General features: G+C 35.9%; 1 protein-coding gene across 4 annotated transcripts in view; it reads left to right on the forward strand.

The window, feature by feature from the left end:
- Window positions 1–24,151, forward strand: part of LOC115066545 (uncharacterized) — a 262,539-nt gene that overhangs the window by 185,296 nt on the left and 53,092 nt on the right. For all 4 annotated transcript variants that reach the window (XM_049452176.1, XM_049452175.1, XM_049452177.1 and 1 more), the window contains one exon: window positions 1,235–1,364. In XM_049452176.1, coding sequence (XP_049308133.1) covers window positions 1,235–1,364 — 130 coding nt within the window. The remainder of the gene's footprint in view (window positions 1–1,234; window positions 1,365–24,151) is intronic.

Raw genomic sequence — 24,151 nt, forward strand, 5'->3', positions numbered from 1 at the left:
CTAATAAAATGCACTCCTTTTGAAAGTAGTAGGCTAAATAGTAGTGTCAATGTCTGTTTATAATAAAATAACGGTGAATCGCATTTACATACAATCATATATAATTGCAGTAAAAAGGAGTATACATACACATAAACATAAAAACAATTGATTCCGTTATTTATACACAATATTTTAGCTGGTAAAAGAGAAAAAACTAAAGAAAGCTTTTGTAGTAGAAAAAGTAGTAGAATTTTTTTTGAAGTTTTTTTTAGAATTCGAGTAAAAAAGAGTATTTGTAGAAGAGAAAAATTGAAGAAAGCTTTTGTGAATAGTAGTAGAAAAAGTAGTAGAATTTTTTTGAGAACTGCAGTGAAGTAGTAGGAAAAGTAGTTCTTTTTTGTGAGATTTTTGTTGAAGTTTGTTTTCTTATGCAGTTAAGTTAGTGTCAAAAGAAAAGTTAAATAAAGCATTTATAAAAATAGTAGTAAAAAAAGTAGTAGAAAATGTTGTTCTTATATGAACTAAGTAGTAGCGTGAATAGTATAAAAGTGAAAAGTACATATAAAAGTAATTTACCTACATGTTTATTAATTTTTAAATTTTGGTATTTACTACTTCATGTAATCTGTACGTACAATATGTATTTAGCAACATGTGGGAATTAACGTAGAAAATTCGCATTTATTCTGCTGAATGTTTTTTAATTTGATTTTATTTGGTCAACCTGCAAATAAAACTCAATTATTTAAACAAAAATCTTATAAAAATGGTAGTAGAAAAAGTAGTTTACTGCTACTACTTTTTCGTGCAATAATTTTTTTATATTTTTGTAACTTAATGTGAAAAGATAAGCTGAAAAAGTACTTTCTAAAATAGTAGTAGAAAAGGTAGTAAACATTTTTAAACTCATCTTTGCAAGAATTAAATATACGAGAGTACGTTTTTTGCATATTATGGAAATATTTTATTAAAAAACTTATTGCGTACATACATACATACATATGTATGAATGTATAGTATATTATTAATTTTGAAATACCATTAGTTTATACTTGTATGTATGTATGTATATATAAGTTGTACATATGTACATATGTTTGTACATACATTCTACCATAAGTAAACACGTATTTAGTATTTTATATAAAAATTTACATTTCTTCTACCGAGTGCTTTCTCCTTCCATTTTATTTGACCAACGAACATGCAAATGAAACTAATTTTTTTTTCTCTACACTCTACATATTTTCAGGTTCCACAAACTGGCGATGGTTTCCTGAACTTCACATCGATACGTCACGAACACTCCGGCTGGTATAAATGCACGTCACGACATTTGAACTTTCAATACTCATCGATTGGCTATTATTTGAGTGTGCGATGTAAGTAGAAGAAGAAATGTATTTTTAAGAATGAAAAAATGTTGTTGCGCGTGTGTGTGTGTGAGCGGCATTGAAGGGCATATTAGGCAGCGCTGCTGAGTGTGTGTATGTATGAGTATATTTTTATAACGAAATTTTATTTATTCTAAAGGGCATGACAGTAAATACAAATAAGGGTAGTAAAGTAAATATTTACGCACATTTTCTTACCTACATTGATACACACATACATATGTATGCTAATATGCACACACAAGCATGTACATGTGGAAAAATGCTGTAATGTTGGCAAAAGCTCGTAGACATATGTATAAGAAAGTGCTGCTCTCACTTAACTTGTCCCTACACATTAAACGCTCCCGCTCCTCCTTCTACGCCTTAACGACATTATAAATATTCGATTTTTACTATAACAAAATGTTTTCAAATATTCATATTCGAAAATGGCTTTTAACAAATATTCCCTTCTAAGCCGACTCAGCGCACACCCTTCGAACGGAAAAGTATGCATACGTGTATATCCTTATATGTATATGTATATATATTATGCATGCATAAGTCCTCCACTATGCAGCGTACTTTACACACATATACACACACCCTTAAAAAAATCGCACAGTTATAAACAAATTAGCGCAAATGCGTGAAATTGCCTATGCAAAATTCGCCAAATAGCGAAATGGCAAGAAATTGACAAAAATTGCGCTTAAGTAGTTCGGCAACAACAACAACAATGCATGAAAATTATATATTGATGCATAAAAAAATCAACCCCACCAAGACGAGCGCTTAGATAACGTTGAAATTACGTAAACGGCTTGAAAATATGGGTGTGTGGGTGTTTGGGTGTTTGCGAGCGCAAGGACGGTGGGGTGGGTGAAGCAGTGAGCACTTACACGTAGGTTTGATGACAGCAGCAGTTTAAAGCACACAAACTGCCTCACGTGGCAAAATTGTTGACAATGAACCAAAAATGTAGCATACTTTACGGCTGCCAACAGCTAAATCGCTGGTGTAGGCACTTTTTTTAGCTATTTAATTTTTTTTGCGTGCAATTTTACAACTTCGTTTTGCGAGCCATCTTGTAGGCAACATATTGCGCTTATTGCCATCGACAACACTTTTTATGGCGCCGTCAAATCAATGCTTGCGCTAATAGCGGCAAATGGCAAATCGAAAGCGAGAAATGTGTTGCCAAAATATGAGCATAAAAACGAAATGTAAACGACAATACTTGAAGTGGGAGAATTTTTGAGGTCGCTTCCGTTTGTTGTTGCTACATGCTCCGTGGGCCGATAAGGCTGTGGTAGTAAGAGATGAATTTATTTTTGTTCAAATTTTTGAGGAAATATTTGCTACAAATTTTGCGCAGAATTGATATTTAATCTGAGCTGTTTAAGGTGGTTTCCAATATGAAATTATTACTTTACTGATACTTGTTTTTCTTCCGTATGGTAGCAAAGATTTATATATAATAGTCAAAAAGCATTACTTCTTATTCAAACATGAATAGTTAAAAAACTATAATATTTATAGTTTTACAAGGAAACAATTTTCCATTTTCTCTGTGAATGCCCAGCCCTATCACAGATCCGACTCAGAACACTTAGAATCCATCAAGCATGAAACCCTGAATGGATGTCTCCAAAAAGCATATCGAACAAATATAAAAGGTCTACGAATAATGCATCAAAATGGCACAGCCAGTGCTACTTGAGCCCGAAAGACAACAGGGCTGCACTCCCACCTACCTACTGAACATAAAGAGATAGAAATATCCTTATACCTTGGTTCTTGCTATCTCCCCACCAATTTTCAGCTAAATCGGTTCAGCCGTTCTTGAGTTATAAATGTTATAACTAACACGACTTTTTTATAAATAGATTATGAATTATTTCTTGTGTACTTCTTAAACGACCTTCAGTATTAAAGCATTAACACGAATCTAACTTTGAAAAATAATTACAGCCGACAAAACTTTGCAATAATAATTTTTTGGGTAAAACTTTTCAAACTTCCTTTTGACACCCATATTACATTATTTCGTTTTGTTTTTAATATAAATGAACTTGTTTAAACAGGTGGCAACATTTCTCAAAAATATTGTTTAACACAAACCGTAAAAAACTAGTTTTTTAGAGTAATTGTAGTAAAGCGGCCCACTCACGACAAATTTGTTTGACAAATCTGTTTGAAGACGGTTGAGCACTCACGACAAACCGATTTGACAAACTTTATTTCCATTGTGTGCTTCGCAAAAAAAATAATGAAGAAAGAATGGATATAACCACTCACATGTAAAACTATTAAATTCAATGAAGCTGAATTTTTCCACGACTTATCTTTTTGGCATTTATTCTTATAATTTTCACTTTTGCATTGCCATAAGGTCGGTTCATTTTTAAATAATTCAATAAACTCTTCCAAAAAATGTTTGCTCACGGTTGCCATTTTTGTATCGCTGATGTTTACTCTGCAAAAATTTCAAGCAACTGACCAAATCGACTAACTGATTTACCTTTTAAATTTTAAGAAAAAAAAGATTTCAGAGTTGCCACCCATTTAAAATTTATTTCAACTAAAAAAAATTTTTACATATAGTATTACGTTAACAATCATGTTATAAAAGCTTTTTTATGAAAATAATTAGTTAAAAAAGGGATGCAGAGTTGCCACCTCGATAATAAATATTTCAAATTCATTTGAGCTCAATGATTTTTCGTTATTATTATCTGTTTCGTACATTAAAATTTTAAGCCTTTGACAACGGTACTCAAAATGTCTACAAATTTTATTGTCTTTAGCTTTCTTTTTTTTCTTGTCGTATATATAATATTAAAAAACAACACTGTTTAAATATGTACTACAGAGATTTTTTTTGTTTTATTTAATTCGAATTCAACACTTTATCTAAATAAATATTTTATGAGATTTAAAAATTGTTGTTACTGAAGTAAACTATTAAAAAAAATTATTTAATTATATAAAAAACTTTTCAAAATTTTGGCTGCAATTTTTAGCTGTTTGCAACTAGCCTTCAATTATCATGAAGAAATCTTATCTCAAAATAACTTTTGCATTAGACTTTTTGTTCGGAGTAAAAATTTAAAATATTTTATTTTAAAATAAATTCACAAATATTGAGAAATTTATCAAGATATTTCAAGTTTTTGTTTGTAAACCTGACAATTGATCAAGAAGAGGGCCTGTTGTTTAGAAAACAAAAAACGTGAATCCTGATAAACTGACAATCTTGACAAATTATCTTGCCAAATTATCAATGTTGACAAATCAGCAAGTTGTTAAATTTGTCAAGTTCATAGAATACGGGTGTTAATATCACTACTCAACAAATCTGAAGGAAAAATTTGCAACTGATTTGCTGAGAGGTCTGTGGGGTATTTGAGGTGTCCTGATTAGGAATTTGAGTTCAAAAAGCTTTCCACCACGTACAATTATTTTTGCCAGTTTTGTAAATGGCAAAGATTTCACCCCACATGCCTTGACAACAACAGAACATATCATACACATTAAAAAATTTCAAATATCACTTTCGATTTTAGCAACCCAAAACTGGAGATTATCAGCTCCAAAAAAGACAAAAAAAGTACTCGGAAAATGTAATTAAGTTCCCCGAGTAAAGAATATTTCAAAAAAATTACTTTGCTAAGTTGGTTAACTATTCTTAATTACAATGCCAAATGTTAGCGCCATCTGTCAATCAGTTTATTTACAGCAGCTGCTTAAGTCGGTGCAACTCAGTGGTACGTTCCGATTTTTACAATGGATAAAAATATCGATGAGAGAATTTGTCTCAAATTTTATATTTTAAACCAAATTTCGTGTGGGGAATAGTTGAGACTGTTGGAAAGAACTTACGGTGATTCAGTTTTATCAAAAACACAAGCCTACATCGGTACAAAGCCTTCAAAGTCGAGAGTTCGTTCAAGACATGCCTCGTGCTTGACGACCTTCGACTTCAACTGAAAGACTTCTGAAAACTGAAATATTAAAAAAGTGAAGGTGTTTGAAAATCGTCAGGCAAGTGTTGAAGAAGCAAGCAAGAGTTTCTTTATTCATGGAGAGCAGTATAACCGCCGACGAGAGATCGATTTATGAGTTTGGCATGCAACCAAGTCAACAATCATCGGAATAGAGGGGGAAAAAAACGATACGAAACCAAAAGAATAACGCCAAAGGGATTTTACAAAAGTTCGTTTTTCATAAATGTGAAATAAATAAAATTATTTCTAAAATTTCTTGGTAAATATTATGTAATGATTACTAATGCTTATAATTTTCCTTATTTTTCACCCGCCATCACTTAAATTTATTCCGAATTTCACTAGGCAATATATTGCTGCGGCCAAAAGTACAGTTTAATGCCAAAATTAACATTCCCAGCGGCATACTCAGCATGCATTTCATTACCATTAAATACCGTTCAGCGAAAAGGCGAGCACAGAAATTATAATCAATTAAATTCCGCAACAAAATTAAATTCTCAGCAGCATTTTGTTCGCTGGAGAATAGCAGAAATTCTAAAAATCCCCTGCCCACCCGCTGCGGTTCCAGCTCAGTGACCTAATCCAAAACGCAATTATCCATGGCTAAAATTGCGATATTGAAGATGAGCATTGTGCATAACAGCCTTAAGATTATACAGGCCATCCACGCCGATTGCTATGCTTGATTTGCAGAGCAAAAACTTTTCCAACTTTCAAAATTTTCGGCGGCAATAACTTTTTCTTCTGCCCAATCATCCACTCAGTAGAAATCGACAAGCAATCAAATCGAAGCGAACGCATACATATGTATGTGTGTTTTCAATTTTTAATACCTATGTATGTTCTATCAAGTTGTTTTCCATTCATGTAGCTATCAGAGAGCTATTTGTTAGACAAACGCTTGTAGTTTGTCAAAAATTTCAAATTAAAATCAAATCCCAATTTATCAGATTAGATCAGAGTACTGTTAACGGTCCGTTGCTGTTGTTTTATTATTATTTTTGTTGAATTTTTTCTTTTATTTGCTTTCTTAAACTTTTTACTTCGCACCACAGAGAGCAATTGCCCACAAACATAACACACACCCACCCTCACACACACACACACACTAATACAAACGCTCTCCGCCTGCCCACTAATCGCTGTGAAAAGCACAATTGTTGATTTAACTTAACTTCTACTTGCTCGCTCATCAACAATTTGTTTTTCTGCTTATTGCTTTGAAAAGTTTCCGAAATTCCTCCTTGACTGCGGGCAAGCGCCGGCTCCCCAGCTGCTCCCTGTCAGTTGGCTATCTTCCAGACATTGACGTGCTGTGGATGAAATTGTTTTAATTTTGAATTTCAAATTCGATAAAAATAGCACGTGGCATGTTAAAACAACAACAGCAACAACAATATTAATATTAACACATAAACTTTTGAGTGGCTCTGTGCTTTGAAGCGCGGCGCTTATCGCTTGACTTCTTATAGCCGCTCAATCACTGTTCTTATTTGTTGCTACTTCGATTTGCTCAAGGATTTGAGTGGCTTATTCAAGTTCACTTGTTATAGTTTTCAAAAAAATTTGCATTGATTGGCTTTGATCTTTTGCCGTAAATCAAAATTTCAGGTACTCATGGAAGATTTGAAATTGTTCTTTTTCGTTTAAGTCTCTACGTGTGGCGTTCAGCGGATTTCATTCTCATCGAACCATTTACTTTTCCGAAAGGATTATTAAACAATAAGACTTTTGTTAACAAATTGTTTATCATTCATCTTTCTTTCAAGCAATATCGTTTCTTGAGTATGACTATGATACTCATTTATCCAACTTCTGAGGAAATCTGACTGTCGAGATCCAGAAAATACGAGTATATTTGGATTTATAAAGACCAGTCACAATTATTTTTCCCAGCTGCATTTCAATATATTTTTTATATATTCAAATCAGTCTCTATTTTCTCACTTAGGAAACAATTTATCAATGAAATCTTAAACCTTATGAATTCCTGTGTTTATAAAGTCCAGTTAGCTGTTATTCAGACCATCTTCCATTATTCATTAGGTCGTATGAAATCAACCACTCTGCCAGCTGACTAAACCTGAGTTCTTTTCACAGTTTCTATCAAAAACCGACGTGAGTGTTCAGCTGCCCGTTATTTTAGTCGTGGAATGGTGCTAAAGTTTCCAGTTACCTAGATCGGACTCTCGTCAGAATTATATTAAATAACCTGTGAACAAATCCACTATCATTTCAGTCACGATTTTGTATACGTTTTTAAATCTCGGACTCTGCAGCTATGAAGAACATCCATTTTGAGACTTCCCCTTCTCAAGCGAATTCCAGTAAACCTGCGAATAATTAGGAAAACACCCAGCTCAAATTACCCTTGAATACCTCCAGACTGAACTTAATTTTCTCCTCCGTGATAAATAATTAGTCTTCTACAAGAATGATATAAACAAGTTAGCGTCATGGTGACGTCATGAGCTATAGAATAAGTGGAGGCATTATTTAAAAATAACGGAAACTACTTGGCGCTGTCTTGTCCACTATCTTTCTTGGTGTTCTACTAATATCGGATACTTTTTTTTCGATGTTCAACATAGCTTCCTTCAACAGTTCTCACATTTTCTTCGAAACTTCCTTCAATAGGCTTTTTTTGATAGATCACGCGTGAGTCCGCTCAAGCTGTCATAATATTTTTGTTAAGTTTGGTAGTTCTTAATGAAAAGATTTATGCCTAAACAACTTTTACAAATCGTTTAATTCAACTTGAAGTCAACATAATCATAACTGAGCACCCTATTCGCAACAACAATCACCCATCTTGAGACCCGTCATTCAGTATAAGATAATATTCGACCAAAATGATCACGTCAGTGAAGACAACATAATAGCCGGGCTGACGTATTGAACGAGACTGAAGTACGTCGAGATCTCAAATTGTAAGCGTACAAAATACAGCTTGTGCCAGAACTGAAACCGCTCGACCTTCCTAAGCGACATCGCTTTGCACTATGGGCTCTTGAAAAGTTCAAAGAAGATCCGACATTTTCGAGCAAAATTTTGTTCAGCGATGAGTCCCATTTCTGACTCAATGGGTATGTAAAGAAGCAAAATTGCCGCATTTGGCACGAAGGTCCACCTGAAGAGATTCAAAAACTGCCATTTCATTCAGAAAAACAAAGGTTCAGTGTAGTTTGTGGGCGCCATGATAATCGACTATTTGATGAGAGGGCGCCACTTCCCACACATAACTTCAACCAATGGATTTATTAAGAAAACACTTTGGTAAACAGATAATTTCACGTTTTGGACTTCGACTTTTTCTTGAAAGAAAAAGTAAAGTCTAAAGTCTATGCGAACAATCTCCCTTTGATTCAGACCTTAGGGCAAAACATCATGTGTGTTACCATCACCAGTCAAAATGCTCAAATGCATCATCGAACATTGGACTCAACGGATGAACCATCTGTTATGTAGCCGCGGACAATATTTGAAATAGATAAGCTTCAAAAATAATTGCCAAAAAATAGTCTTTCGAACAATAACTTCAGGTTTCTGCGATTTTTCTTTAAAAAAGTAGGGAACCTCGAAATAGATCACCCTTAAGATATTGCTTATAAAATCCACCTCTCCATAAAGGGATAAATAAAGTTATGAGACTTTTTTCTTACGGGTGAAATACGATTTCTCTCCATTTGGTTAAATGTAAGGTCTTCTGGCTTAATTTCTACGTTAATGACAGTGAGGACTCTTGGTCGCACCCAGTGGATACGAGAGATAACACAAGCTGCTTGTGTTTCGAACCCCCTATAAACATCATAAATAATATCGCACTTATCAGCATACTTTCACTCTTAAACAGTGAAATCTTCTCCATCTTTTTTTTTTGAATAATTCAATACCAAATCTAATAAGACACAGCAAAATGCTTATACAAATTGATTTATGTCTTCGACATGTTATTCTTACTGGTGGCTTATCGCTCACATCGCCGCACCTTTTGTGCTATGAGGCATTCTCCAATATTTCTTCGAAGTTCTACCATTATTCTCTTGTCTTTGTTGTTTGTCAAACCACATTAAAGCATTTAGTGAGCTTTTATATTCATTGATGTTTTTTTTTTTACTTTTATTGAGTTTTTTGTGCAGACAATTAGATTTGGTTGGCCAGAAATATAAGGGTGGCTACAAAATATACTTAAGTTTAAATTAAATTTAGTTAAAATTTTATTATATTTTTTTATATAAAAGAATTGCAGAAATGAGCAGGGAGTTTTTGTGAACTTGCTCTTTATTCAGCCTATTTTTTTACTTAAAATAATATTTTCAATATAAGTTTATACGTTTGTATGTGTATGTTTATACAACGATATTTATATAAAATATATTTCCTTAGTCTTCTGCTCTTTTCTCCTCTGCTTTTTCCATTTCTTTCCTTAATCTTCCTATTTCTTGTAATTTCAGTTATATTTGCTTTCTTCATATTCCTCCTTCTCTTCACTAGCTACATTGAGTTTCATCTGTTGACGTCTATCAATCATGGATAATGACTCGTTTTAGATATCAAAACCTCTTTCCCCAGGAAAAAAGTATAATAAACGACATCTGATAGCCTCACCCCTCCATTTGCGTTGCAAAAATATTTTTTTTTACTTTTTACTTGGTGTCTTTGCAATTCTTTTCACTCCATTTTTTATATTAATAAGGCATTTACTCGTTATGTGGGTCTGCAACTCGGCTCTCACCCTCCATCACTGCCGGTTGACGATAATGAGCCACATTAGCGACATTTGTATGACTGATTGAGTGACTATAGAACTCTAGTTGTTCTAGCTTTACTTGACGCAGCGCATAAGCGGTGTAGCAGGCAAGGTCTCACATTCTCTGCGTTCCTTTTGCAACCCCCAAAACGCACTTTGCTCTAGCTTATCGACTTGAATGGCTGTTTGTCACTTACATTTCTTGCTTCTATCACTCTGTTACTGCTTTCTGTCATTTTTGTTTTTTTTTTTTTGTGTTAGCATAGCTTCCTTGTCCTTCACTCATTTGCGGCAGAGAACACATACAATTGCTATAAATCAATGGCACTTGTGGTGCAACATTTTGTCAAGTCGTTATGCCAAAAATGATACTTTTCTCTAATTCACTTCACGTGTTTGTTACTCGGCTTTGTCAGCGATATTTCTCATGGAATATTAAGTAATTTTGTTAGTTTATGTTTATTGTGTCTCAGATAATGTCGGCTTTTGCGATGGCGTTGTTAATGTTGCTTCTTCTTTTAATGAGAGCAACGTGTTGCAAATAAATGAACGATCATTTTAGTGATTTGTTGCATGTATTTGTTTTCTGAAACTTCTTTTTGTTTTGTTGGTGCACCATAATATGTTAGATAAGTTCCAAGGTTTACTGTATCACTATCTGTAGCTCCTTGATCGCTTGAGAACTGCGTTAACCAGCATTTACGTTTCCAAAAAATTTCAAATGTCCGAAAAGAGCTCCCTAAGAACTATAAATAAGACTCAAATGAGCAAAAATTTGCTTTCCGTGAACATCAGCTGCTGAGTAAGCAATTGATAAGTAAACCAAACTCGTTAAGTCACTCGTCATCTCCGTTCTACTATATGGTGCAGAGGCATGGATGACAACATTTGATGATTCGACATTACGAGTTTGCGAGAGCAAAGTTTTGCGGAAGATTTATGGTCCTTTACGAATTGGCAACGGCGAATATCGCAGTCGATGGAATGATGAGCTGTGCGAGTTATACGACAACCTTATCAAAGTTCGGCGAATTAAGAGACAGCGGTTATGCTACTGGAATGCCGTCCGTATGGATGAAAACTCTCCAGCTCTGAGAGTATTCATCCTAGTACCCGCCTAGGGAAGCAGAATAAGAGGAAGAGAGATCAGGTGGAGAAGGACCTGACTACACTTCGTATCTCGAATCGGCGTCAAATTGCGAATTGTAAACTTGGCTATAACCGCGAAGGCGGTGTCTACGCCATTAAACAGAAAGAAACATCAGGTTAAGTTATACAGAGCGGCTGCTACGCAATACATATGTATATAGGGCTATAAGACCGTGTAATAGCAGCTGGAGGTTCTTTACGACGTTTCCTGCGTCATTAGCTATCTTACCCGCTTTCCTGACTTCAAGACCTTCAGCGTTGGAGATACTGATATATTCCAACAGATTAAAGGATCGCTTGAGATCGAGCTCTTCGACACTCCATCAGCCATTTTTATCCGTTCGTGCCCCATGGGTGGGTCGAGTGCCCCTCCACCATTAACCGTTTAAGTGTGACTTAAATCCTTCTCTCTGAGATAAAGCATAAGGTTATGTGATCTATTCCATACACCAACCCCCTGCTCATCGATCTATACCCTTCTCCATGACAACAATAAAAATATCTATAAAACCGCACACCAATAAACAGTTATCATAAAAAAACAATAAATACAAATATGTATACAAGCACAGTTTAACGGTATTTTGGCGCTGCAGCTGTCAGTAATGGGTCAAGCGCACAAAATAAGGCTGACAAAAAACAACAAACCGACAAACCAACTGGGGTAAGTGTAATGCTGTGCCATAAAGCGACAGCGCTTGACAGCAACGCCGATAAGCGCCGAAAAGAGCGCATAAAAACTAACAACATGAGACAGCAATATAAATTGGCAAGCGATGAGCGGCAATAAATGTTATCATAAGCGCGGGTGTGCAAAAGTAATATATGTAATTTTGTATGTGTGTATGCACCATTACTGCAAATGTATGTTAGCGCGACCAACTTTCGCTTGTTCGAGCTTAAAGCCCAACTACCACGCCGTTTGCTTGTGGCGCGGCATTAAATGATAAGGAAATACATTAAGTTTAAGCGCAAACCCTTTCACTCACACACACACACATTCACATGCATACATGTCACACATATAGTGCGATTAAATTTGATTGCGAGTTAAAGCGATATTGTTTGCCTTAATAATAACGGAGCTTTTACAGCATTGTTATGCTGCCCATGCTACACGGCGTATGAGTGATTTTTACAAGTTTTCGCTTGCCTGGGAAGTGGCTGAGCTTAAGCTACGCTACATGCTTGCTGTGTAAACGTGAATTGCCAGCATTTATGGAAATCTATTAAATGCGCCACTGTCATCGTTATCTTTAATATGGAAGCGGAATTTATGACCAATAATCGAAGTTTGGTTGGGATTTAGTTTTACGCGTGAAAACTTTGTTTATGCCCAAGCAAGCGTGGTTATGAGCAGTGATAATGTTGCTAATGGCAAAGCATTGTTATTATGACATCGGTAATGAAGGAGACAAATTTGGGGTGAAAGAAGATTTGGAAGAAGTTGAGAAGGAGAATATTATGTCAAAATTATTATTAGAAAGGAAAGCAATACAAAGAATTTCTTGTCTAATAGTTCATATAGACAATAAAAAATGCCGTATATATTTCTCTTGACGCTAAGTGATCTCACTGTAGCACTTCTCTGAGCAACTACTAAGGCTAAGTATTATAGTTTTGCATAAATGTGGGGAAATATAATTGAAAGTAGAAGCTATAGAGCACTCGTAAGGTGTTCGCGAGGTTTGAATTACAAATAAATTATTATGAATATATTTGAATTTTCGTAACACTTAGATGGTGATTTTCGTGGTCCATAAATCACGTTAAAATATCAAGGCACTTCTGAGCTTGCTGACAGTGAGCTCAAAGCTAGTCAAAGAGTGCATGATCCTCTTTAGCAATGGCATCAAGCTACTTCCAAAATAAGCTTCTCTGGACCGGACGCCAAAAGGTTCATGGAACTACTACCACTTAGCAAAGTTCACATCGTCGCAGTGGTAGGTGTCCTAACTAGACACTGCCCCATAAGCACTCATGCTGTGAAACTAAAGAATTTGGAGGATCCAACTTGTCAAAGTTGCAGTAAGTAATGTGAGGTGGTGATATCTAGACACTTTTACCTTCATTGTTCAGCTTTCGGCAAAATAAGGTTAAGATATCGTGATTGACATACTTTCTACGAACGCTCCGAATAAGCTGGAGTATGTATAAGCAGCTCAATAAATTTGTGACGGGCACTAGGCGCTTTGTAGTTATACAGCAACCATTTTGATCCGTACTTAGCATTTGTGAGCACTGCAATAGACAGCCATTTCTAAGAGTCCAAGTGGTATTATTCGTGATCTAACGAATATCAGCCTATTTACCTAGCCTAACCTAACCTAACCTATCATTTTCTAATAAACCTTTCGTATAAAGTTGAGCAAGCTTGCTTTCTAATGTTCTCCATCGTTCTTTCTATCGATGTCTCTCAAAAATTTACGGCTTGCTTCGTCCAATGGTTTGTCTCCGTAAAAACAAGAAGGAGTTTCTGTGTTTATGTTTGCACCACATCTCTATATTTTTAACCAGTTTGGCGGTCCACCTTCCTCTGAATTTACCTGTCCACAGATTTTTCCAAAATTCAAGTGCTTTCTTCCTCGCTTCTTGTCTAATGGTCATATGGATTTCTTTTCCTCCTTTCTTCCATAACCAAAGAAGTCTTCTCTCCTTTGGGTGCAGAACTTTTGTGATTATGCCACTAATCACTAACACAATGGATTCGGATATAATGCGATAATCAGTTTAACTCTCAGGGCTGTAGTCCTCTGCACCTTAGCAAGTATTTCCGTCTATGATTTACAAGGTGTATTGCAAAGTAAACAGGACTTTAGTACAAATGGTTTTTCGGCAAAATCAATTTTTTTTATTCAAAAAAGTCTCCTTTTGCTTCAATATAAAATTTTGCACGGTCTAAAAGCACGTCGAACGAGTGTTTTAGCTCATTGGCCGGTGAGGCCGCCAGTATGCCGGTGCAAGCCTTTTGAAAAGCCTCTACGTCTGCATAACGCTTTCCTTTCATAGGCAAATGCATTTTTCCGAAAAGGAAGAAATCGCACGGCGCTATATCAGAGGAATACGGGGAGTGGTTAATGGTTAAAATGCGATTTTTGGTTCAATAATCGTCCTTCGAATGTTGGATTCTGAGCAATTTTTGGTCGTCAGTCAATTTGTCCGGAAAAAACCGTGCACACACCTTTCGTAAGCCCAAATGTTCGGTCAAAATGCGATGTTTTAGAGATTCTCAATTCCATTTCCATCAATTTCATTGATGATTTCGACTGATTTTTGACGAATGCACGCACAATTTTGATGGAAGTTCCGATGATCACGGATTTTCATTGGCCCACATATTGATCGCCATTTATGTCCTCACGACCACTGTGAAAACGTTGAAACCACTAGTGCACCCTGCTACAATATAGGCAGTCATCGCCATAAACTTGCTTCATCAATTGAAACGTTTCGGTAAAAGTCTTACCAATTTTAAAACCAAATTTAATGTTGGCTCTTTGTTCGAAGCTCCTTTTCGCACCGATAACACAAACATACTGACACTTAAAACGCAATAATTTCACTTCCAACCAATGAAATGTCATGATTCTCACTGGACGGTTGATAAAGATATTATATTCTAACGCATTAGTCGACATAGAGATGGCGCTACCAGCGGCGCTAGATTCAAAATGTCCTGTTTACTTTAGAAAGCACCTTGTATGTTTAATGCATCAGCACATTCATATACCAGTACCATATGTAAGCACTTTTATGTCCAGTTTCCTTCTGCTTGCAAGCGGGCCTCTGTTATTTGCCATAAGTCTTGACAGCGGCATGGTTATACTTGTATTTCTTGACATTTTAGCAACGTTCTGAATTTGATCCCCATCGACCCTTTGTTATGCATTCTTAAAGCACTTTAGGGTTTTCGTTCTTTGAATAGTTTCCGAACGATTTTGCACGTTCATCTCTAGCGGGATGTTTTCAAAAGTAAGCAGGATTAGCTCAGTTTTTCTGCGGCTGGGCTACGTTCATCTAAGTGCAACCATCTCTGTGTTCGCAGCATAATTTGTGTTAGTTTTCGTCCTTTCGCACTAATAAATGCGTTTCTCATGTCAACTGTTGCAAGGAAGACTATTGGCCTCGAAAGATGTTTCTTCGACTAGCTTCCTCTACGCCACGCGCGACGGGCCCGCTGTTGAAACTGCCTGGTCTGAAACCGTGTTGTCGCTTTGAAAGTCCTCGAGCATTGTTTATGGTGGCTATTATGCGGGGTTTCAATATTCTTTCTAGCAGCTTTTTTGTTATACCTAGCATGCATATTGAAACAATTTAAATTTTATTTACTATTTTAAAATTATTATTATAATTTTGGATAAAAAACTAAGTATGCATTTCTAAATCCGAGAATTGAAATTAAAAAATAAAATCCAATTTTTAATCAAAATTTTTTTTAATAAAACAGCAGTCTACTCTGTGCATGAAAGCCGTTGCTTTCAATATTTGATTGTTCGAAACATTCAAAAGCAGCTCATTTAACAGTTATTTTCATACATTTATTTAAAATCTCTTTCAATTATTTTTTGTGGGGGTCTTCCTTTCACGGCTTACAAAAGTTTTTGTCAGGTTTCAAGTTTCAGCAAAGCTTTACGGGCAAATTAGTATTTGGAAAATAAAAATAACTATTTTGTATTTATTTCTATTGAACTAGTTTTAGTAGCAACTCCAATAATTTCTATTTTAATTAAAACACCAATAAAATATTATTTTCTCGCTGCAGTGAAAATTTTCAACTGTTCAATATTTAATGGTCAAAAGAAGGATTTATATTTAATACTTTAAAGTTGTTTTTGTGTTAAAATTGTCTGGATTACTCTTTATTACTTTTTTGCTATCTCTGATCAAGCAAAAACTGAATGTAATACTTCGAAATGCCACAACCGTAGCCACGTTATGAGAAAATATAGGCAGCCCCTGCTGGTATGCTTTATTATTGACTAACTAATAGGAATTCTTGTTGCATTGCATTCAAATATAGAGATATGCTTCCAAGAATTGATTTAAAATTAAACTCAACATTTCTTCACTGTCATTTAACGCATTTGCGTCACCTTTCTATATTAACTGCCTTAAATAAATTTCAGTTCTTCTACACACATGCCTACTCATATATCTGCATATTGCATAGTTCGTAATCTCTTTTGCTCCAATTTCCCTTCATTGATTACCTCATAATCACCGCTCACATTTAATTTTCTCATTTCAGTGTAGAAAACATTATTAATCTGTCTGTTAGGTCATCAAGCAGGCGAGGTTGAGTATTTTTTGCAGTTGCATGCAAAAATAGCTTGCAAAATATTGCTAGAGATTCGTGGAAGAAATAAGCATAAATAGCGAATATTAATAATTTCCTTTCGCATTTTTCAACTATGCCACGTCTCCGTCATTGCATTGTGCTGAGGACTGTAATCAATGCAAAGTTTCATAAGATGCAGTTCAATTGCTGCACAAACACACCCACATGCATACTTACACACACACATACTAATATGCTATTTTGCACTAAAGGTTCTAAGAATATCAGCGCCGTAAACATTATACTACACCCACCCACACACACACAAACTCATGTACACTTGTAGCTATTTAGTTACGGCATTGAATATTGCAATTTCTCGTTTGTTTGCTTGGCTGGCCGCTTTGCTTTTGTTGCTTATGCGCAATTATTGTTGTATTTTTGCCAAGTCCCTGCCGCTGCTGACGTCTTGGTCATATTATAGATATCTTACCATGCGCTATTGATGAGCAAGTAATAAGCAGTGTGCATGAAGCGATGATGAAAACGAGAAAGTATTGAAGGTGAAAAGAAAAGATGAGAAAAAAACGCAGCAAAGCGAAATGAAATGAAATTCTATGAATCAAAAATATTGCAATAATGAAAATTGCTTAGCTGTATTGCGCAACATTTGCCCGCTCACCTGCCATGGCAGGTATATAAAAATGTATATATATAAAAAGACATGCCTGTGTGTAATTGTATAGCTTTGATTACGTGCCTCGAAATCACAAGGTTTCATTGCGTAATGCAGCTCATAGCTATTATGCGAATATTCACAGCATTGCCAGTGTGTTAGTCAAGCACATTGTTCGAGGTTCGCTGCTTTACCCTTGAAATTTTTGTATTATATATTTTAGCTATTGACTAGGAGGTAAGCATATGCGGACTAACTCGTTCAATTCAATCTATGGGATAGTGATTTTATTGTTGCTTTCGTTTTTGTTGTACTTCTTATTAGTTTTATGTACTACTTTTTAAATCATAAAGATGATAGATGCGGAACATGTGCACGCCAAGACCCAGCAAGTTCTGTCAATTTCTCGGAAGATCATACACAATATCGTATAAGAAATGAAAAAACAGAAAACTCTTATAAAATTTTAGATGAAAATTTGGTATTCTGAGCTTTAATTCTTAATGCTTTATCAGAAATTTAAAAATAATAGCAACATCCACATGTAAATTCAAGATTAGCAAACTATAAAGCTATCATGTACCATCATACCACTTCCAACGTGTTTAATTCTTATATTAAGACCTATTTAGAAATAAAAATTTGAAATTTCAATTAAAAAAAAATTAAAGTAGGGTGGCAACTCCGTAAAATTTTAAATTTACTATAATATGACTACTAACTTCTATACTCAGATTTTACTGAACGCAATAATAATAAATAAATTATATAATGTGGCAACGTTTTTCAAAGTTTAGAAATTGCTTAACTATGGTAACCCTATATCAAATTTTACATTAATCAAGGTTTTGCAGGCTACTAAGGTATATTTTTTAACCCGAAATGATTCAAAATATTAATTTTTTAGAAACAAAATAAGGTGGCAACTCCATAAAATGGTAAACTTGCCATATTAAGACCTCAAACACATTTTTTTCTAGAATCGTGTTGTCCATTCTTAGTGATTACACAATTTATCATTACATAATTTTATAAATTTGGCCACTTTTACAAAATTTTTGAACGCTTATATTTACTCGTACAAGGTCTTAATGTTCTACAACCCAACTTTACATGAAACTACTGAAAAATCGCAGGAAAATTTTTTGAAGCAAGATTTGGTAACACTTACGAGTATTTTTCTTGCCATCAATTCTGTAACAAAGTTTACTTTTTTGAATAAAAACAAATAGAAATTGTAATTCCTAATTCTTCTAAATTTGTTTCATCAAAATCTTTAAATTCTCAAAAGAATATTGATTATTTTTAAAAGGTCTATAGTTGATAATAGAAAGGTCAGCGACCGTCCTCCCGTGTTTGGAACCAATTCAGGCATAAACGATTCGCGAACGTATTCACAGAAATTCCCTCCGGAAATAGGAGCTTATCCCAAGGAAAATTTATATCGAACAGAAAAATATGAAGACTTATTCAATACGATCTCTACAGAAAAACTTATTAAGTATATTTATAGGTCACCTTCTGACAATGCCCTTAAAGCAAGTGAAGCTCAACAAATTCTAGCGGCAAAGGAACAACGTGAGAACCATTTAGCTGTTTTTTGTTGGAGTGCTTTCTAGAATGCCTCTCATGCCTTAAGCAAAACTCTCATTCATGGAGAGTATTGAATTTTCACGCGTAAAAGGTAAAAAATATCTAGCAGCGGCTTAAAGGTAATTTTACTGATTTCATAGCTTCAGATGATTGGCTCTCTAGAAGTATTGATTTGAGTACATTGAACTTCAATTTGTGATCAGAGTTGGAAAACATGGCCTTCCGAATACCACACAGAAATGTGTCAAAAACTTCATTGGTTCGAACAGCTTCGTCAAAACCAATTGAAACTGAAACTGCTACTATTGATCAATGGTCGAAGCGTTTGAGGGCTTTTGTGAAAGTAAAAGGTTACCATATTATAGTTTAAGTTTTATAACGACCTGAACTTGTAACAGAACTTTTGACAGGACTAAGTATACAGAATGATACAGATCATATCTGAAAGCCTTGTTGGGGTGTAACCTCCCAAATTAGCTTGGCGTAGCGTATTCTTATTGCCTGAGACTGCCCCACAATGCATAGTTCTGGCCCTATCATCCTAAAAGCCGCCGTGGAGTGGGCCAGTTCGTCGGCCAGCTCATTGCCGGATACTCCTCTATGCATCGGCACCCATATCAGGTGTAAGCGGTTGCAAACTGATAGGCGATTCAGCTTTCTAATGCACTCCTCCACAAATAGTTATTTGACTTCATAAGCAGAGATTGCTTTTAGTGCCCCTTGACTATCGCTGGACATAACGTTGGCGATGATTTCTGCACACTGACTTATAGCAAAGACCTCATCTTGAAAGAAAACATTCCTTTGCTATGGAGAGCTTAGTGTGCGGCACCGCCATATCTGCTCCAATGCCCTCTGGTATTTTCCAGCTTAAGAACTTAAGTGCATACCTACATATCTTAAAGCATCTTTACAATTATTGTTTCACTTAACAATTATAGTTTTTTGAAACAGGGATGATTTTGGCTTTTCAGCATCTTAATTGACTGTTGGGTCACAGTTTATTGATGTATTTGTCGAAGAATCAGTTCAAGAAGGCATAATATTGTTAAACGGAGAAGTCATCAAAAGTGCTGGATTGCGCTCTTGGTGACTAAGCGAAGAAGAGGGGTATTAACTGCAATTCTTTCTCGTAAATCGAGTTTCCTTACCTTAGTCTTGAATAATCTCTAACTATTTCAAGAGCTTATAACTAATTAGGAAAACCTATCTAGTATTTTGTGGGCTCATACTTGAGAGACCTTTCCGCAGAATCATATCTATATCACAATTTTTATGCTTAATCTATTATATATAATTTCTTTTGTCAACTGATTGGATGTACAAGTCTGCATCCTTCACTCTGAAGTTTTCCTTCTCAAACCAACACCCAAAAACGAGGCAACAAACCGTAATTTCGTACAATACCTTTAGTAGAATAAGCATAGCCCCAAACTAGTAATCACCTGCTATCCAGATTGTCTTTTCATATCTGTCTAACGGTAATTTCTATGTCTTTTACCAACACCAACACATTGTGCATGTTCTATTGACACTTCTATCAATTCATTTCCCACATTTGTCTGTTGGTTTTGTAACGAAACACTTTGATCTCAATTAACCGAAACAAAGTCAAATTTAAATTTCGTATTTATTATCTACTCGCACACACACATACCTACATATACAATACGCATAAACACATCCATACAAGTCACACAATGGCAAATAATCAAAGTAAAAAAGTTTTTGTTGAATTGTCGAAATGAATGTTGAAAGGCTGTCTCATTTGGCAAATCTCATTTGAAATTTTAGCTTCATTAAGGCGTGTATGTCAAACCAGCACACACGCACACATGCATAGATGCACACCCACAGGGGAACGGGCACACGCAGTGCGCTGACATACGCAGTATCAAATCAAGGGGCGGAGCTCACCGCAAAAGCTCATTATGGCAAGAAGCCCAGTAGGAATATTGTATTTTCTCTCATTATTCAACCAAACATAAAGATTCAGAATTTTTCAAGCGTTAATGGTAGTTCGAATCCGTGACTTGTGAAGAGAAGTTTGAGATAAAATCAAATATTGCAATGGAAGATATTTGGGCAAGACCTGTCAGACCTTTTGTCATACATTTCATAACACGAGGACCCAGCGAAAACGTAAATACTCCCCTGATATTTGATTAGCGCTCATTGAGATCTCTTAATAGGGCTACAAACTGTTTTTGTTCTCAGCCCAGTTATAATGAGATAAAATAGTATTTCTTGCCCGCTCAGCAGTCTTAAAATTAGCAGCAATGTACTTTTTTTTGTAGTTGACTAATAGCTAAGCATCTACATGGAAATCGCTGCAGTGGCCTGGAAACCAGAAAGCGCTGACCGTGAAGAGTCTGCAGTAGACTTTTTTAAAACTCTATTTTATCTTCGTGAAACCATAGCCTTGCTACTCCAAAGGTTTTCTTCTTCTTCCTTACTGACGTAGACACCGCTTACGCGGTTATAGCCGAGTAAACAACAGCGCGCCGGTTGTTTCTCCTTTTCACTGCTCGGAGCCATTTGGAGATTCCCAGTAAAGCCGGGGAATCGAGGGATGGTTTGCCTTCTCATTTTAGCTCCCTTCAAACGGATGTTTTTTGGCTAACCAAGGGATACTTGTTCAAAGACCGGAAGTCGTGAGCTGCTTGAGCAATATGTAAAAGAATCGTTTGTGGCCACTCCCAAGTGAAATCAGAGAAATTTCCTCACTTGCGTGAACTTCCACATATATTCCTGAAATTCTCTCTAAGACATAACATGGTGAATGACACAACATTGAAAGAGTTTGAAGAATATGCTAGGTATTGACAATGAATAAGAAGCTTTGAGGGCTACTATACTATACTATATGACAATATAATATATATTTATGCTTTGGATGCCAATATATCTCTTATATCCTTTCACTCTCATATATTAAGCACAGTAGCACACTCCCAAGTATCCCTTTCTAGAAGCAGATGGTTTCAATAAGAAGCTCTTTGCGGCTTCGAAACTTTCGCTTATAAATTTCCTACAAGGAACATTTCAACGAAATTCGCTCAAGCACTTTAAATCGTAGCAGCTTTAGTGCGGCGTGTCAATCACTCATTGCCTCCGCTCTCAAATGCCACAACAGCTCAGCTGCTCATAAAATGTCAATTGCTGCTTATCGCATTGCAATCGTTACTTAAATATATATATTTGAAGTACATATGTATGTGTGCATCAGCGCCGTGGCAGAGGGGTTGCAATTTGTTCGCTTGATTGTTTTGATGCGCCAAACGCTCGAGCCAAAAAAAAAAATCAAATTAAAAGGCGATGACATAAGCGACAAAGTTGAAGGTAAGGCCAAAAGGGGTTGTGCAGAAAGTTGAGGAGGAAAAATTATGAAGACTCGAATGACGCGCAGATGCTCTGTACGTGTGACTCAGCAGAGGTTTTGTTAGTGGTTGACTTGTCTGATGACTTTAGCTGGAATGTCTGATGCTGAGATCAGCAAAAATTTGTGACGCACACACACATACGCATACGTACACATTTCTATATAAATTTGACAATCATTTTGTGGGCGCTGCCGAAATGTCATATCCCCACACTCGTATACGAGCCACTCAAAAAGAGACATGAAAAACTCTAAATGATGAGAAAGAAATTTAAAATCAAAAAATCTTTATTACAGTGATGATAAAATCTGAAACAAATACTTCTAAAGCCGTTTGCTTTTGTTGCGCAGACTTTGTCTGCTGTCGTGTGGCATTATAAAGTTGTGAGGTTAGGGTCGCTGTGTTGTAAAATTGTCAAATTGGTTTGACAAATTTCTGATTCAAACGATTCTGCGTTGCTTTGTTTACGAGCCTGCAGAGCTGGTGGTGAGTGAGAATGTTGAGTAAGTTGAGTCAGTTTAATCGAGTTTTCAGAAAGTTTTCGGAATGTAATACTTCAAAGTAATTGTGGGTCTTTATATCATTTTGATGGCTGATAATAAAATAATGTTGAAAACAGGAAAAGTAATATTGATTGTGTAGATGTAACGTCTGATAAGAAAGGCTTCAATATTTTTTATCGATTCTCTCCGAAGTTCCTTAAGATGATTCGGGGAAACAACCTGCCAGGAGTCCATACCATGTCCTCTTCGGTGTCATTAAGACGGCGAAATTTGGCAATAACAGCTTTAACAATTGAGAATCCTCGATTTTTGTCAGCCACATATCTCTCCAAACGTGCGCAGGAGAAAACCTTTCTCTGACGAATAATTTTTTCCATTTTTCTAGTGAAGTGAGCTTGGCTTTAAATTAGAAATAATCCCAAGATGTAGAGAGACCTTGACTTTTGTACAATACTGCTATTTTCTAAACTTACCCCCAATACCTTTATTCTGATGGAATTTATGAAAGGAGCCGTTAAAGTCAACGCTACCTCCCAGTGAATGATCTTATCACCTCTGTTTTTTTTTTCAACCGTGTTCTGTCAAGAGCTGCACCAGGCAGAGCTCCATTTGTTCACATTTCCACCCTACCTACGTTTACGGGCTTTCAATAAGCTCCCCTGCGCTGCTATGTTCCATCCTTTCTATAATTCCTTACGGCTTGTTGGACTTTCATGCTACGGTTCCTCATCTGTTGATCTTTTGTCCATACGTTTGCACCTATTTTAAACTCTGAATTCCAAGCCCTTTATATCCGGTGGGATGGTACCCACTATAATTCCCATTGTGTCGTTTAATACAGTAGGAAATGCGCAGTTGACCGTAATAACAGTGAACAAACTCAGCTTTTTTTGACATACATCATGAGTTGTTTTGCTGGTTCTCATTTGGGCTCCGCTTCAATAAAGATTGCCTAACCTTGACCAATAGCACATGCCTATTCTAGCTGAGCTCCATGTGCTACTACTATCATCGTCAGCAACTTGGTATAAAGAAACTGTGGAACGCCATTTCAAGCATCTTACGAACAACTGAAAATGAAACTATTGGTTTTTAGAAGAGGCAAAATAACAGCTGGTATGATGAGGAATGCCTTTTCGGAGAGGAGAGAAAACAGACTGCCTACCTCGCACCGTTACAATAGAACACAACAAGTGAGGGATAGGATAGGTACCGAAAGTTGAAGACGGAAAAGAGAGAAAAGCCAAAATGAGAAGACAAGCTGGCCAACAGGGGTAACGACTGAAAATTCTAGGAAAAGGTGCAGCGCCTTACAGAAGATTTCAAAACCACAGCATACTCATACCCAAAGGTGATCTAATGACTAATACACAGAGTATACTGAAATTATGGAGAGAACACAAGTGTGCTCTGCCCAATCCACAAACAAGGAGACCCCACAGTCTGAG

This window comes from Bactrocera dorsalis, chromosome 3, assembly GCF_023373825.1.
Source record: "Bactrocera dorsalis isolate Fly_Bdor chromosome 3, ASM2337382v1, whole genome shotgun sequence".
Taxonomy (NCBI): Eukaryota; Metazoa; Arthropoda; class Insecta; order Diptera; family Tephritidae; genus Bactrocera; species Bactrocera dorsalis.